General features: G+C 38.8%; 1 protein-coding gene across 13 annotated transcripts in view; it reads right to left on the reverse strand.

Moving 5' to 3' along the window:
- Positions 1–258: 258 nt before the first annotated feature.
- The window catches only part of LOC131224678 (uncharacterized), a 38,503-nt gene continuing 23,564 nt past the window's right edge, over positions 259–15,197 (reverse strand). For 5 of the 13 annotated variants that reach the window (XM_058219965.1, XM_058219964.1, XM_058219961.1 and 2 more), the window contains 10 exons: positions 13,354–13,761; positions 12,722–12,856; positions 11,276–11,413; positions 8,551–8,706; positions 7,534–7,773; positions 6,824–6,990; positions 5,934–6,048; positions 5,252–5,332; positions 3,863–4,106; positions 259–713 (listed from right to left, as the gene is read on the reverse strand). In XM_058219965.1, the coding sequence (XP_058075948.1) occupies positions 3,891–4,106; positions 5,252–5,332; positions 5,934–6,048; positions 6,824–6,990; positions 7,534–7,773; positions 8,551–8,706; positions 11,276–11,413; positions 12,722–12,856; positions 13,354–13,761 (1,656 nt within the window). In that variant the 3' untranslated portion in view covers positions 259–713; positions 3,863–3,890. Of the gene's footprint in view, positions 714–1,315; positions 1,462–1,493; positions 2,145–2,195; positions 2,729–3,862; positions 4,114–5,251; positions 5,346–5,933; positions 6,049–6,823; positions 6,991–7,533; positions 7,774–8,550; positions 8,707–11,275; positions 11,414–12,721; positions 12,857–13,353; positions 13,762–15,197 lie in introns of those variants that run through there. The other 8 variants (XR_009161117.1, XM_058219962.1, XM_058219963.1 and 5 more) reach the window with 8 other exon arrangements.

The raw sequence follows: 15,197 nt of genomic DNA on the forward strand, positions 1-15,197 counted from the left end.
CCATGGCCTAAAATTCTCCTATCTAATATTTGAAATCCTACCTGCAGATCACCTATTTTTCCTGCACTTTCCTTGACCATCTCCATTGCAAGCCACAGGTCAAAGTGGATTTTCAGGGGCCATCAGATCAACAAGCAGGGTCACCAAAACACGGGCCCAGTTGCAGAAACTTGAGAGCATATCCTTCGGCCAAGGATCATTCGATTCCTCTAAAAGTGCATCCACAGCATCATATCTATGCTAACAAGACCAAGATCATGCCTTTTGCCAAGCTTATGGTAAGTAATCCAAAACTAGTAAAATAGCAATACAGAAAATCCATGTCTAGATGGAATTAAAGAGCCCCATTACCAGCTCCATTCCCTTGAATGTTTCCAGTCCAATCCCTTACAAATGGATGGCAAGGCAGTCCACAACAGAAGAAAGGCCGAGTAGCAAACTGTCAGGATCTCTTTCAATCTGGGAGACGTCTGGGGAATTTTTCACCCATGGGTGGACCCATCTGATCAACAGTTTGGATCACCATAACCGTAGGCCTCATATGGATGCAATATTTTACATATGGGAGCTGTATGATTGCTGGCGAGCAGGACCCTATAAGGTCATTAAGGCAGTTGGTGTAAGTGTAAAGATGGGTAAGAATTTGTAATGACACCTTCCTGGTTCTGATGTTGAGAGGGTGCCAGATCTCACTCTCCTTCATTGTAGCGTACCTGTCACAGAGAAACAGACGGTTATGCTCAGTCTATATATTAAGACTGAAAATGATATGGGAAAGAGAAGTAATAATTGTCCCCACACACACACACACACACACACACACACAAAATGTGGCTCTGCATAGAAGCAGAGGTATTTTATAATGCTCATGCTTTGTATTTTTGGTTTGCACAAGTGGGGCCCATGGGTTACTGACTCAAAACTGTTGCAGTGATGGTACCCAAAATGGATGGTCCATGAACCAAAAGTCCCCCCTAGATTGGAAAATCCTAGCCATCAACAAATTGGCCCTTTCACAGACAAATGTGGAACTTCTGCCGCACTACTTTTTCTTCTTCATCTTTTTTTTAAAAAAATTTATATATATATTTTTTTAATTTAAATTTTTAACTTTCTTTTTTTCTGTTCTTTAACTGCAAAACATATGATTAGGGTTTTCCCAGGTGGGAGATTTTTGGTGCATGGCCCATCTGGAGTTGGTCCAGTAATATCAACGGTGTGGACACTCAACAATGGGAACCCACCTGGATCACCTGAAAACATGAGTAAACTGTAGAAAGTAGAATTCCTTGGGCGGAGCATTGTAAATACCCACTTTTGAATATGCAGGTCATTGCATTAAGGTTCCTTCCTAACAGCACGAGTGGCAAAGAGGTCTGGGGAATCAGTATCTTCTCTGCTGGGCATCCAAGTGTATAGGCAATATCCCAGAAGGCCAGGGGGTTGGACTGTCATGGCCATCTGATAAGTCACCAAAAAAAAAAAAAAAAACATTTAACCGGCAAAACCGACAATTGGATGGGCTGATTTACCCGCACTGCAATTTTTGGCCTACATACCATCCACACGGAGGCCCATCAGATCAACAATCCGGATCACCAGGCATGTTTGCCATGTGTACCATGAGGGAATTGCATAGAACTTTTAGGCTCCGTTTGTATAGGGGGGTCCCTCACAATCAGGATCTAGGCAGGCTCCATACCCACCATGTCAGATTCTGGCTGCTTGGTTCTGCTTAATCACAACTTTTAGCCTATTTACTTTCTCTGAAAACTTGCAAACTTGTGGTTAAAAAGAAGAAAGCATGCTAAAGCGATGCTAACCTGACTTGGGAGTAATGGGACCCACCAAGAAGGGTTTTAGGCTTAATCCTGATTTTGCAGAATCTCTTACCCAAATGGAGCCTTACACAATGAATTGCACAATAGCAATCATTCTGCACTTGCTTTTTATTTAGAAAGCTGTTCCAAAGGAACTTCTTTCCAACTAGAGGTTTGGCTGAATGCATCTGACGTATTACAACAAGATGCATCAGCACTCTAGGCATTGGATTGGGTTTCTTTCAACGACCCAAACCATTTATTTCTTATTGTTAACCTTGGATGGGGGATGCCCAGAAAAACAATTGGATTAAATATTCAACCCTTCGATTATAAAAAAGAAAAAAGGTTATGGTGACAAGTCATGTTAAAAGCACAGAAGTAAAATTATCAAAGGTTTGAAGTAGTCCAATTGAGAGCTTTAATTTGTTTACTTTCCACCATACAAAGTGAGGGCTGTCAAAAAAAAGGGAAAAAAAGAAGTGAGGCTCATCATATAAATGGTTTCGATGAAGATGATCCAAATCCAAAGGTTAATTTCACAAAGTATAGTATTGCAATATGTTAGGATGTATTCGTGTAAACATCTTCCAACTATTCTAATTCCAAGCCTGGAAATGGTGTAGGTAAGATAAAAGAATGCAAAACACATGTGACTTCTTCAGTTGACAATTGCATGAACAGAATCCTTCATTTTTAATCCATCTATTCTCAAGCATGGATACATTTCGGTGCCCAAAAATCTGCCAGAAAGAAAAAAAAAAAGTGCCTCAAGAAGTGTGTGCGTACAGCGTTGCAATCCAACACAAAACCTCAATTTGCTTCAATTCAGAGAAGAACTCAATTGCAGTTTAGGTTAGTCTCCAGTAGGCCCTGGGAGCTGACAGTCCTAGAACGAAGACCCAATGCTGAAAACAAGTCTTTCAAGAAATCACATAGCATTCAATCCTGTAGGCATTTTGGTTGATGTTGAATTGCCCATAAACACTAGATGTTCCTCATTTTACCTTTGCAAGAAACGTTAATGACTACCCTTGATGAATAATAACTGCTTCAAAGATTTCTAAAGTGCTGGAGAAGTTATAAACAAAAGGATTATACGTCTTGCTCAGCAGCAAATGTACAGTTCGCTGACTCAAGAGTGCGATTCATGATGGGGATGTAGTTCTTGGTGAGCCAAAATGTTCAAGTGAGGTGCCCCACGGTGGATGCCCCTGTTAGATTGGAAGATCTTAACTGTTAGATCAGTGGCCCACAACTAGATAGTTAAGGAGGAAATACATCAATGGCCTACATTCTATGGACAATAGTTCAAATAGTGGTCTGATTGAATCTCCCAATCTGGGAGGTTTTTGGGGCATCCTTCATCCACAATGGATCTTAGCATGGTTTGGATCACCAAAGCATGAGGACCACATGCACAGAATTGAGGGCATCAGCAAACTATGCTTGCTGCTGAGCAGGACCCCACAATTCCTCAGACATCAGAATTCCTATATAAGCAATTACCATCCAAGCAAGGCAATGATAGGAGCCATAACCTTCTTTTACTTGGGTAAAAGATATCACAGACAATCTCTTACCCAAGTAACATTCAGAAGGAAAAAAAAAGGAGGAAAACAGGGGTGAAAATCAAAGAAGATACGCTTGAATGAGGCATTCTAATTGCACATGGATTATGATCATACCTATGACATGCAAGTTCCATGGGAACATTTTGTAGAATACAAAGATCTGGTCCAATTTGTCCAGCAGGCCCCACAATGAACTGGTCATAACCCCAAAATCAGGCTGATTGGATTATCCTAGTCAACCAATTTGATGAAAAAAAAAAAAAGACCAACCATCCATCTTGGTGTCACAGCCTGATTGAGCAGTTGGGATGGTTTGATCATCCTATTTCTAGGTCACGGACCATCCATGGTGATCATACTGGATGAGCAGTTACGCATTGCAATGGGATCTTTATTGTATTAAGGTTGAGCAATTAGCATTCCCTGAAAAAAAAGTTGGTGCAAGAAGCAAAAGTGTGTGCTACTAACCTGAACAGATAAAACGGAAGGTTTCTCATTATGGAGCGAGCTTGAGAACTTCTCTTTTGAGATTTTCCAAATATGGAAATAGTTTCGGCGTGTGAGATCCATAATACAATGAAAATATTGCATCGAACCGTTTTATGGTATCCATTGCAGAAGCACGATCATTGAATGAGAGCTGAATGGATGCTAGCTTCACCAACTCATTTCCAATGATGACGTGGCTGGCATGGTATAGCTTTTCAAGGATCTATGAACTCAACAAAAAAAAAATGAAAATTAATTCAGACTTTCTTCAACAGATATTACAGAGCACCGGGAGTTCAAGAGAACTACCAAACTAAGAGAAAGTAAGAAAAGAGCAAAGTTCAAAGAAGATGACTCTATTTCCCTTTGGAATTAAGTGTTTTGTACATAAAATTCATTGGAAAACATGATTATCTGTACAGTAACCAGCATAAGTACTGAAACATAGAGGTTCTCGTTTTGTTTCAGCCATTTTGACTTATTCATAAAACAGACATTTATAGGATTAAAAAAAAAAATTCCAATCATTTTGGGAAGCATTTCTGTTTCCCTCAGTGGCCATTTAGGTACTCCCAATACTCAAAGAAGAGGGGAGAATGTGTGAAATAGGAAAGAGAGGATTTCTTATTTCTCCCAGGACCCAAAGATGAGGTTAAAAACGCCACTGGCCACTTTTTGTGATTCATACTTGGATGGTCATCAGAACGTCATTTATTCAATTCCTTTACAGCCCGTTTGGTAGATGCCTAAAGATGAATTCGTCTCATCTTAGTTAACAGTATTTATGTATAGAGATATTGATCTCTAATACATAATCGTTGTTAACATGAACTCATCATGTATTAGAGATCAAGATCATCGTTGTCGTCGTCGTCGTCTAAGCTTTATCCCAACTAATTGGGGTCGGCTATGTGAAGCATGTTTTACCATTCCACTCTATCAAGGGCCATAACTTCAGTTAGACCAAAGGTCATCAATTCTTTTCTTACTACCTCCGTCCACATCCTTTTCGACCTTCACCTTTCCCTTTTAGAGATCCATTTGACATGTGCAATTTCTTTTCCGCCGATGCGCCCTGCAATTTGCACTTGAATCTACCAACTCACTCCTAATGACCTTCACCTTGCTCATTTAGAGATCAAGATCGCCAATACATAATTACCGTTAACTAAAATGAGATCAATTCATTTTTAGCCGTCTACCAAACCTTAGAATCTTTTGGGTGTTTTTCCAAAAATAGTACTAATGCCATTCACTGGAGAAAAATGAAACACCAATTTCAATGGAATTGACAACTGCAGTGGCAAAATGAGGTCTTACCTCCATTGATGCTTCTACCTGAAACTGAAAATGGTAGTGCAGCCTTACCTCAATTGATGCTATGCAGTGGCAGATTGCGGGTTGAAATTCTCCAATCAAAGAAAATGCCTCTGCAAGACTATCCTCTGCCTGCAACATTACACTATTATACCATCCATCAAAACAATAAAAAAAGAGGACTATTATATCATTATAATAAGGGATATATACCCTCATAGCTGTTGTTTTATTACAATTATAGTTCAGGCCAATCCTCTTCTAGATATCTCCAATAAATTCCCCTCCTAAACTAGCAATAATTCCATATACTAATAGCTTTCACAGGAATTATAGGGTCCTCATGCATCATGACCTGAACAACATTTGACGATTGAAAAACCGTAGAATATTCTGATGTGCCAGTTCATCTAGTGGACCCATGGTTTGGTTATTCAGACCATTGATATGATGGGAACTGCTGTGGATGGGGGATCCTATTTAAATCTCCCAAATAGGAAAATCTAATCCTTGATGGTGAGTGTTAATTCCTCAAAGCCTCAACCTTTGAAGGTGGATGCTTAGGATCTTCCAATCTTGATGAATTTTGGGTCACCCCCATAAGATAGATGTCCTGGATCAACAAACCGTGAGCCCACTTGTACAAATTAGTTACATCCAGATGCATGAGGACCTTATAATTCCTCTACTTTTAACCACGAGATTGGAGTATCATGAGGTAAGAGCAACTGACCTGGGCAATGTCCTTGCTATATGCATGCACTGTCGATCTCAGGAGATTGAAGGATTTCAAAGCATCTGAGAGTATTTTGGCTGAAACTTGCTTTGAACTGACTGCTTCCTGCAACCTGTAACAGTCAAACATAATGATTCCCATGTCACTGAAGATTATTCAAAGCTTGACATAAAAAGTTAAAAGCAATCAGTTAGAAAATTTCACAAATCACATGTGTTTTGAATAATTTGGCAGAATGGGTGTTTGGCTCATTTCACCTATTGTTGGATATGGGCCAGTGGGTCCCACACAGTTTTCCCTTGTAATATTTCTAGGAGGATATTCCTTTTTTCCAATCTACTTTTCTCAAAATTCAAATTCAAACAAGAGAGGATTGTGATAAGGCAAAGAGTTCCAATGTGATAGGGATAAGCCCTATCAGCAATCGCATCTAAACTCCTCTTAATCCTCTTGATTCCGTCCTTTATAAATGAGGCCGCATTCCTTACAGGCACTCATTTGAGTAAATGCCCAGAGAGAAAATTGAGAGGAATAACAAAATAATACCAATTGTCCATTAGGCTGCTTCTAAACAATCTTAGCCGTTAATCATTTCTGGTAGCCATCCTAATCATAGGATCAGATGGGTGATTAACTCCCTTCTGCTCCACAGTAGTTACGCAGATCGGGACGAGGGCCGTTCATTTTCAGCTTTGTTAAGGTCCGTAGAATCCCATGGAGACCCTCAGATCTGTTGGGCCACCCATCTGGCCCTTTCACCTATTGCATCAATCAATTATCCAAAATGAGATAAGCAATCTTCTTAAGTAGTCATGTGACTGAAACAAGTGCTGATCCAAGGAAATTTTGGAAACGTAAATATGCTAATGCAATACTAAATAGAGTACCTTTGGACATTCATCAGAGCATTCTTAGCTGTTGAATGTGAGGATTCTAGATCGCGATAAGACCCGCAACTCAAACAGTATCCAGGTCCAGTTTTAAGCATGCTATCAGTTCTTTTAAACAAGAGGTGAGCCACTTCGTTGATGGCTTCTCTATCCTTTTTGCCAACCTGTCAAACATTTAGACATTACAGTAAAAGTAACCATTAAGTATAAGCCTATATAATTTTTACTTATTTATCTTGAAAGTTGAATAAGCCTCTACAATGTCTATGCAATGTTATAGTTCTGCTAAGCCCAGGTGCACCGATACATGCAGCCACAAGTGTAGGACACCTGAACCAGGCATCAGATGGCCCCACCAAGCATCTGACCTAGCTCAAATACCTTGGTAGTCAAATCAGCATATGGGCCACACTATAAGAGAAATGGAGGGCTTACAAAATATTGGCAATAATCCACATTCAACATACACAAGTGGCCCACCTGATGAGTGCACTGCCCTAATTTTTGGCTGGGTCATCTACAAATGGCTTGGATGCTCCAAGTACGTTCCAGGCCTAAATGTAGAGTTGATCGTGGTCTTAGAAAAATTTGAAAGCATTAATACAAGTTATAAGATCTTTAATCATCTTGTTTAAATTTATCAGCTAAAATTTGACACTTTCTCAAAGAGAACAAGAAAGAGCTTAACACAGGTGAATATAGCATACCGGCGGCAAATGCTTCAAGCTACGGAAAACAGAAGCATCATGCGAGAAATCAGCTTCTATTTTTTCATGCTTTACAATACAGTTGTCAAAGACCACGCCAAGACAATCAGGTTTCACGCATCTAAAAGCATGTATAACAAGGTCGGACAGATTTAGTTCTGAACAACCACTGCACTGGCATTTAAATGAGTATTGATCTTCCAGCAGTTGTTGCCTATTGTTAAGGCCCCACTGCCCAACCTGCAAAACAGTGAAATAGAATTTTAACCAATGAAGAAGAATTTTTCACGGCGACAATAATAGGGTCTGAGCCTCAGACACATTGTTAGCTAAGAAGTAGGATTCCTACATTTGGGGCCAACGGTATGATGACATAGGATCTCCTCCCAATCTGAAAGATTTATGGCAATCCCCATCCCTGTTGGGGTCCATCAGATTAATAGACTGGATCGTTGAGGCAAGTGCCCCAGATGCAGGGAATGGTATGCCTCAGCAAAGTACGTGCTGGCTGAATTTCCGCACTCTAATTATCATTTATGAATGTTATTGCACACATGAGGGTGCATATTATGACAAATGCAATCTAAAAGACTCAAGTGGAATAGGGCATTGCTCCCATAATAGCACTCCAAATGCAATCACAAGTTGGACGAATTATATGATCCTTGACATGAAGTATCCTCAAGTTTTCAATTTGTAAAAGTAGGCACATGGTTTAGTCATCAGAATGTTATATGTGATGGCCTCACCATGGACGGACTGTGCCCCAAAATCCCAAGTGGGAAGAAACTAAAAACCAATACCATTTCTCCAGTTGAATAAGGACCATTGCTCTACTTCTTTAACTATCTATTCAGATGCCACCAGTGGAGGGTTGGAGTTTGGTCAAGGAGATTTCAGGGCCATGGTTAACCCAGTGGGGTCCACCAGATCAATGGTCTGATTACAACATCATGGGCCCCACTTGTACAAGCTAAGGACACAATATTATACAGAGCTTTGGGTTGAGGACTGTACCTGCGGGCCATAAGATAGCTCGAGCATACATCCTTTTGGCACAGACTCTGTTGAACGGATAAAGAGCGTGCGTGAAAGGAAATAAGCATGAACATTTGGCTGGCATGAATGATTAAACAAACTACCGGTTGCATAAATAGCTTGACCTACTCTGACCTATTAGCCAAAAGAAAACAACAAAGACACATGATGAGTACACATACCATTTTGACGTATTAAATATCATCATCGTCGTCGTAATCATATTGTCCGGATACATGATAAAGTTATGGCATAAGTTTCATGCTGGCTGCCAATCCGATGCAACTCTCATTTATCCAGGCTTGGGACCAGCAATGAGAGCACAAAAATCCCACAGGCACTATGTAATAGACTATTACATAGATTGATTACAATCAAGCACTATCCATGTCTTTTATGTAGGTTGATCATAGTCAATAAGTCAATTGCAATATTAAACATAATAACTAAATGAAAGTAATTAATAATATCTCAAGTTACAATATCGCAGAGCCAAAGTACAGGTAAAGGTAGCATTTGTAAGTACTTCCAAGCAAGCTTTCGGTCCAATATGCTGGTGGGGTGACTTCAATCTCAACGGAGTGAGCATTCGTGGCAGTCGAGAAAACTAAATCTGAATGGTGGGTCAGAATGTTCTGCTTTTATGCATCCAAAACAATATATGGTTTCAAATACTGCTTGAAACAAACAAAATATTATTTTGGCAGAAAATCATTCTGCAAACCCTGGAAGCTTCTGTATTTCCAAACCTACCCTCATGCCTTCCACAGATTGCAAATTCTCCAATCATAAAAATGAAACAGAAATGTGGCCAACAACAGTGAAATACTAAAGGGATCCTCTATATTATGCTGAGACTGAGCACCCCATATGAAGGCAGTGAAGTGGATCAGTGGTGATTGAACTGCACAAATCTGGCCAGCAAGATGCCTTTTCATGACTTAATTTGTCCCATAGAATGAAAGCATTTACCATCTGAAGTCACTAAATTGCTCCAATAATAAATTCAGGCATTGTAAACAGTAGCTACAGTATATTTCAAATATCAACATATACCAAAAACAGAAGGAAATTAGAAATTTTCAAACATGTTGATGTAAATATTGGGGGATCTTCTCTTTGTTGTAGTGCCCAACACACACAAAAGAGAGAGAGAGAGAGAGAAGCTGCTTCCCCATTCTTCCAGAGCAAGCAAGCTTCAGTGCAAAATTCTCACATCGGTAAAGATGACACCGCAATATTTTAATGGTCCAGCATTTTCCTCAAAAGGAAAAGGTAATCATCGAAATGCATCCAGTGCCATTTAGTAAATGGTATCAATATTAGGATCCCTTGATTGGTGCACTTTGCAATGGATCCAGTTCACCCAATTAGTGAACCACTTCGTGGACGAGCCATAGCCTAAAAAATTGTACCTATTAAAGATTCATAACTATCCAACCTGTCACTTGTTTTTGGATGCTCATGCATCAGTCCAGAAAAAAAGTATATATCATTTAGCTAAAAAAACAAACTGCTAATATTTTTTACCACTGATCCTCCATGATCTATCAGTTGGTTTGGATTGACCAATACATCAGCCAGTGTTCTCAACACAGGTTGATACCATTTGTTTTTCTGAAAGAGAGGTTGATACCATTTATTAAGTAGTTATATTGAAGCAACCTTAAACCCATGCATAAAATAACTCAATAAATCAACAAGCATCGCTTGCTTCCAGAAATTGAAGCATCAAGCTATAAGAAATGAGAATGTAATGAACCAACAAGAAACGATTATGCATACATTTTTCTCAATGGATAAAAGGTTAATCATAAATAAATACAAAGTTGCCCCTCTCAAAAACAAATCCAGATTGAACCCTTTTCTCAACATTTCTCAGAATTTAAGAAGTCTGTAAAGTGACTCAACTAGAATAGGTGAGTTGACTTGAAAATTCAACTGAGTTGACTCAACTTGGCCATTTTTCAACTTGACAAGTTTCATAACTATGGTTTGAATAACTAAAGAAGAGTAAAACAAATATTTGGGAATCATGTCTCAGGTTATTGATTTTTTGGATCGATTACAAACAGATTTTACCAAACCGAATGAAAAAGAAAAGATAAAGATCGAACAAGGTAATGGGTAAGAACCAATGTACAAACAGAAGATCTATAAACCCCTTCCTTTGCTAATAGATCTGTGATACAACTGCCCTCTATTGAAACTTTCTGGAACTAATCACAGAATTTGCATCAAGGACAAAGCTCAAGTTTGGGGAATGCATGTGTGTGGGTGAGTGGGTGGAGGGCTGTTGTACTTCTCCCTGAAGCCTAAGAAAGAACGGAGGACGAGTCTCCCTCAACTACAAGAGAACCTCCCACCTGGTTGTATCAGGATATTGACGCTGAATAGATTCGATAATAAATTCTACAGTGACATGAGTGATTGTGTGTGTGCGGGCGCACACGCAAACATACATAGCAAAAATACAAATATGCATGTATCTATCGATAGGCACAGATGGATAGGCAATGACATGATTGCATGCATGGACAAAACATGTGCTTACTTGAAGTGAACAAAAGCATCATTCAGTAACGAACCATTCACAATCAGGTGAATATAGCTCACTGTAGAATCAACGTAATGACAAATTGAAAAAAGAACCACTCATCCAGCATCCTGGAATATTTAGAACACAAAAATCCACAAAGCGAACCTGTTCTACACTGCTGGTTAAAGCATCATATTTAGCTGAAAGCTTTCCTAACTGCTCCAGTGGTCCATACGACTCTGATGACTTCATCCGGACAACCGCCATAGAATTGACCCTGATTTGAGATATGAGTATAACCAACTGCATAGAAGAAGAGAAAGACTTAAGGACACAGCAGTAAAATGTTGTTAATTTACTTAAGTTAGATATTTGGATGTTTGTAACTTCCCTTACATCCTTTGCCTCTCGTTTCATGTTATCATAGTCAATTTCTACAACTCACAATTACAAAGAAACTACTTTAAATTGCAGCAACTAAAAAAACCCAAATAAAATAAATGGAAAGACTGAAAACCCCTACTCTTTAAGCACTAGTCCAATCAGCCCTTGAGGGTAGTTTTAGACTTTTTTACATTAATTAAAAATCTAAAGGCATGGACTATGATACTGTTTCACTAAGATAGGCTTGGACAATAATAAGTAAATAAACACTTGCGTATCTACTTGCATTAATGGGGTTTGTGTTTCTTGGCATGGACTATGATCCTGGTTCACCAAGATAGGCTTGGACGAAAGCTGCAGACATATGGCGTGGTGTAGTTAGTGCTGTCATTATGAACCAAATGACCTACTCAGCCTCCCCACAATTTCTATTATTCTATGCCTTCCCTGTATATTATAGAGGTTTGTCTTAGAGAACTCTTATGTATGGATGAACTTCTTTTCCTACTTAGGAACCGATCCACGATCTGGATTGTGGGGGAGTAAAGCGATTTAGGTAAACTTGATGCAAACACTAAACATCCTAGCATTTCAGCATGATGGGTCGTGAAGAAAGGCCCTCACAATATCTTCTCAAAGATGTTGCTATTTTACATTGCAAATAAATAAAACTATATTTCGCCAATCAAACAAATAAATAAATAAAACTATATTGCTAATGAAGTTAGAAAATATAAAAAGAAAAAAAAAAAACAGCACAAATCTTATGGCTTCTTCATCAATATTGACCCAAGTAACTAAAGAGAGAGCAATGCTAAGATCCAGGCAAAGACAAATGAGTGTCTACTTCAGCAAACATATGCCAAGGTGGCATGAGTGTGAGATAAGCATTTGTCAGGTGTGGCACACCATGACCTACAATACAAAAAATCAGGTTGGTCCAGTCTTCATCAGATGGGCCTGAAGAAATGCGTTGAAAATGGAGCACTATCCACTTATTTGCAAACATGTGCTTTTTTCATTTACACATGGCCTACCTGATGAGCAGACAGGATTGATTTTTGACCAGGTATGTTCACAGTGGGTCGTCAATCACGTGTGCCGTATAATCATGCTGAAATGTGTACCACAAAGAGATCATCAACCCATATTCATGCAAATCTCTTGAAAGTTTCTCAAGGAGTTTTCTTCTATTTGTTTGTGGAGCTATTGGGTTTTCAAACATGCCTGTGAAGCAGAAGTTCCAGTCAGTGGAAATTCAGAGCCATAAGAGTCCTGAAGACAATAAGCAAGTGCAATAGCATAAATGTGCAGCTCCAGTTTGCTTTCCGAAGGCAATTGCACATAATTGTGGCAGAGATCCTACAGAAAGATAGATAAAAAAACATGAGTCACAATCACAAATCCTCTCATAAGATGCAAACTCAGAAACACAACCAAAGGTTCATATCAGATAGGAATTATACAATCCTCAACCCAACAAAAGACTAGTGACTAGGGTCCACTGTCTGTTCAAAAGGGGGCTCATGGTTCTATTATCCACAACATTGGTCTGATGGGCTCTGTCCCAGAAATTTCCTAGGTTGGAATATCTTATAAATCCAATCTTTGGCCCTTTACCATTAATGTATGGCACTTTTTTTCTTCTTTAACCATCCACCCTGAATTGACAGGTTAGGATTGTTCCATTGGGGAGATGTTCGGGACATAGCCATCCAAGGTGGGGCCCATCATCTCACCAATCTGGATCAGTACCATGGAGTCCAATTGGACAGATATGGGATCTGAGGACACTAATGCATATCCTCAGGCCAATGATTAGATAATTGTCAGTACACAATGCAAGCCGTGAGAAATACCAAATGTTCCATGGGCTTAAGGGACCCCCTAGAATGCCTTTCTTTCTCTATAGACTTGGCCAAAACTCGACCTGCCAAAACGATGTCAGGCGGTAAAATTACAGGCCAATGCACACCTCCACATTCATGCACATGTTCAGGGATTTGGTCAAGGCCAGCATCAACTACACCATGTTCTGAATTATTGCCCAAGATAATGCGTCTAACGTAACTTTCAAGTTCGGCTGATATGTTCTCATGCATAGTATGTTTGAGGTGACTGTTCCAAGATCGTATCCCTCCTGCCTGTTCTTGGCAATGCTGGGAGCAGTACACTGAAATTGTACATGATGAACAGGGTAAACTATCTGCTGGAAGTTCATTGAAGCAGAAGTGGCAGTGAGTTTCACGAGAGTGTTTCAATATGATCTGCAAAACACTGTGACGAGTAAGAAGCATATACAGATTTAGAGCAAGCAAAACTGCTGAAGCATACAACCTTAGGTCTTATGAGTGAATCAATGCATTATCCAATCAGACATTTTGAGAACTATACAATATTTCATTATTCATCCCTTAAGAACATTCTGAATCAATGCATTATCCAATTAGACATTTTGAGAACTATACAATATTTCATTATTCATCCCTTAAGAACATTCTGAATCAATGCATTATCCAATCAGACATTTTGAGAACTATACAATATTTCATTATTCATCCCTTGAGAACATGATAAGAATACATCAAAATCATATTGGGTGCAAAGAGAAAATGAGGTCCATTGGACCAGTTATTCAATCAGCCAAAGTATTATGCTACATTAGTGTGCATCAGTAAGGCTACAGAAATGCTATATAGTAAGAAATCTATTGAAGAGGAGTTTAGTTGTCGATTCAACAGTTTCCTTATTCGGCTGTACTTCCTATATAGTAGTAGACTAATGAAGTTAGTCACATGCATGCCATTAAGTTTAACATTTCTTGGGGTTTTAGTATATCTGAAGGCCCATTGGACCAATGATTAAATCAGTTGAAGCAATATGCTACATTAGCGTGCATCAGTAACACTCCAGAAATGCTACAGTAAGAAATCTATTGAAGTGGAGTTTAGTTGTCAGTTCAACAGTTTCCTTATTCAGCTGTACTTCCTATATAGAAGTAGATTCAAAGTTAGTGGCATGCATGCCATTAAGTTTAACAGTTTTGGGGGTTTTATTCCCATGGGTAAAAATTGTGAAATGTCATTAGTTAAGTCATGTGATCAAATTGAATTATATCAAATGAAATGATACAATCATGGTTCTGAATATGGTCTCGGGAGGTTTATTGGCCAAGCCTAAAAACAATACGATACGGGTGTTGCATATCGATATCGGTCTATATCGGACCATATTGAAAAAAAATAAAATCAAGCCAAATAATTAAGGAAAATATCAGGGGAAAAGAGAGAGAATAATAAGATATTCAAGAATCTTTTCTTCTTCTTTTTTTTTTGTATTTTGGAATGTATATGATAGCGTATCGGATCATTCTTTGATGAGAATGTTGTCTATCAGTTTGACTTGTTGAAGGCCAACTAAATGGGCCCTAATTGAACACTCAAGCATAATTTGGTGAATTAGGGCACATGACATTGATATATAACAAAAAGAAGATGAAAAATATCAAAAAGAAAGTGAAGGTTTACCATTCTTTCCGATTTTTCCCATAATGGTCCACTTCGCTTCGATTTGTTGAATCACATTGAAATCATTTGTTTTGATCCCAAAATAGGTCTAGATCTAGCCTAAAATGAACATTTAAGCTTCCTCCATAGTTTAAATGAAAATATAAGTAGAGACATGAGTGAAATTTCAAAGAGAA

This window comes from Magnolia sinica, chromosome 14 (assembly GCF_029962835.1).
Source record: "Magnolia sinica isolate HGM2019 chromosome 14, MsV1, whole genome shotgun sequence".
NCBI classification, from domain to species: Eukaryota; Viridiplantae; Streptophyta; class Magnoliopsida; order Magnoliales; family Magnoliaceae; genus Magnolia; species Magnolia sinica.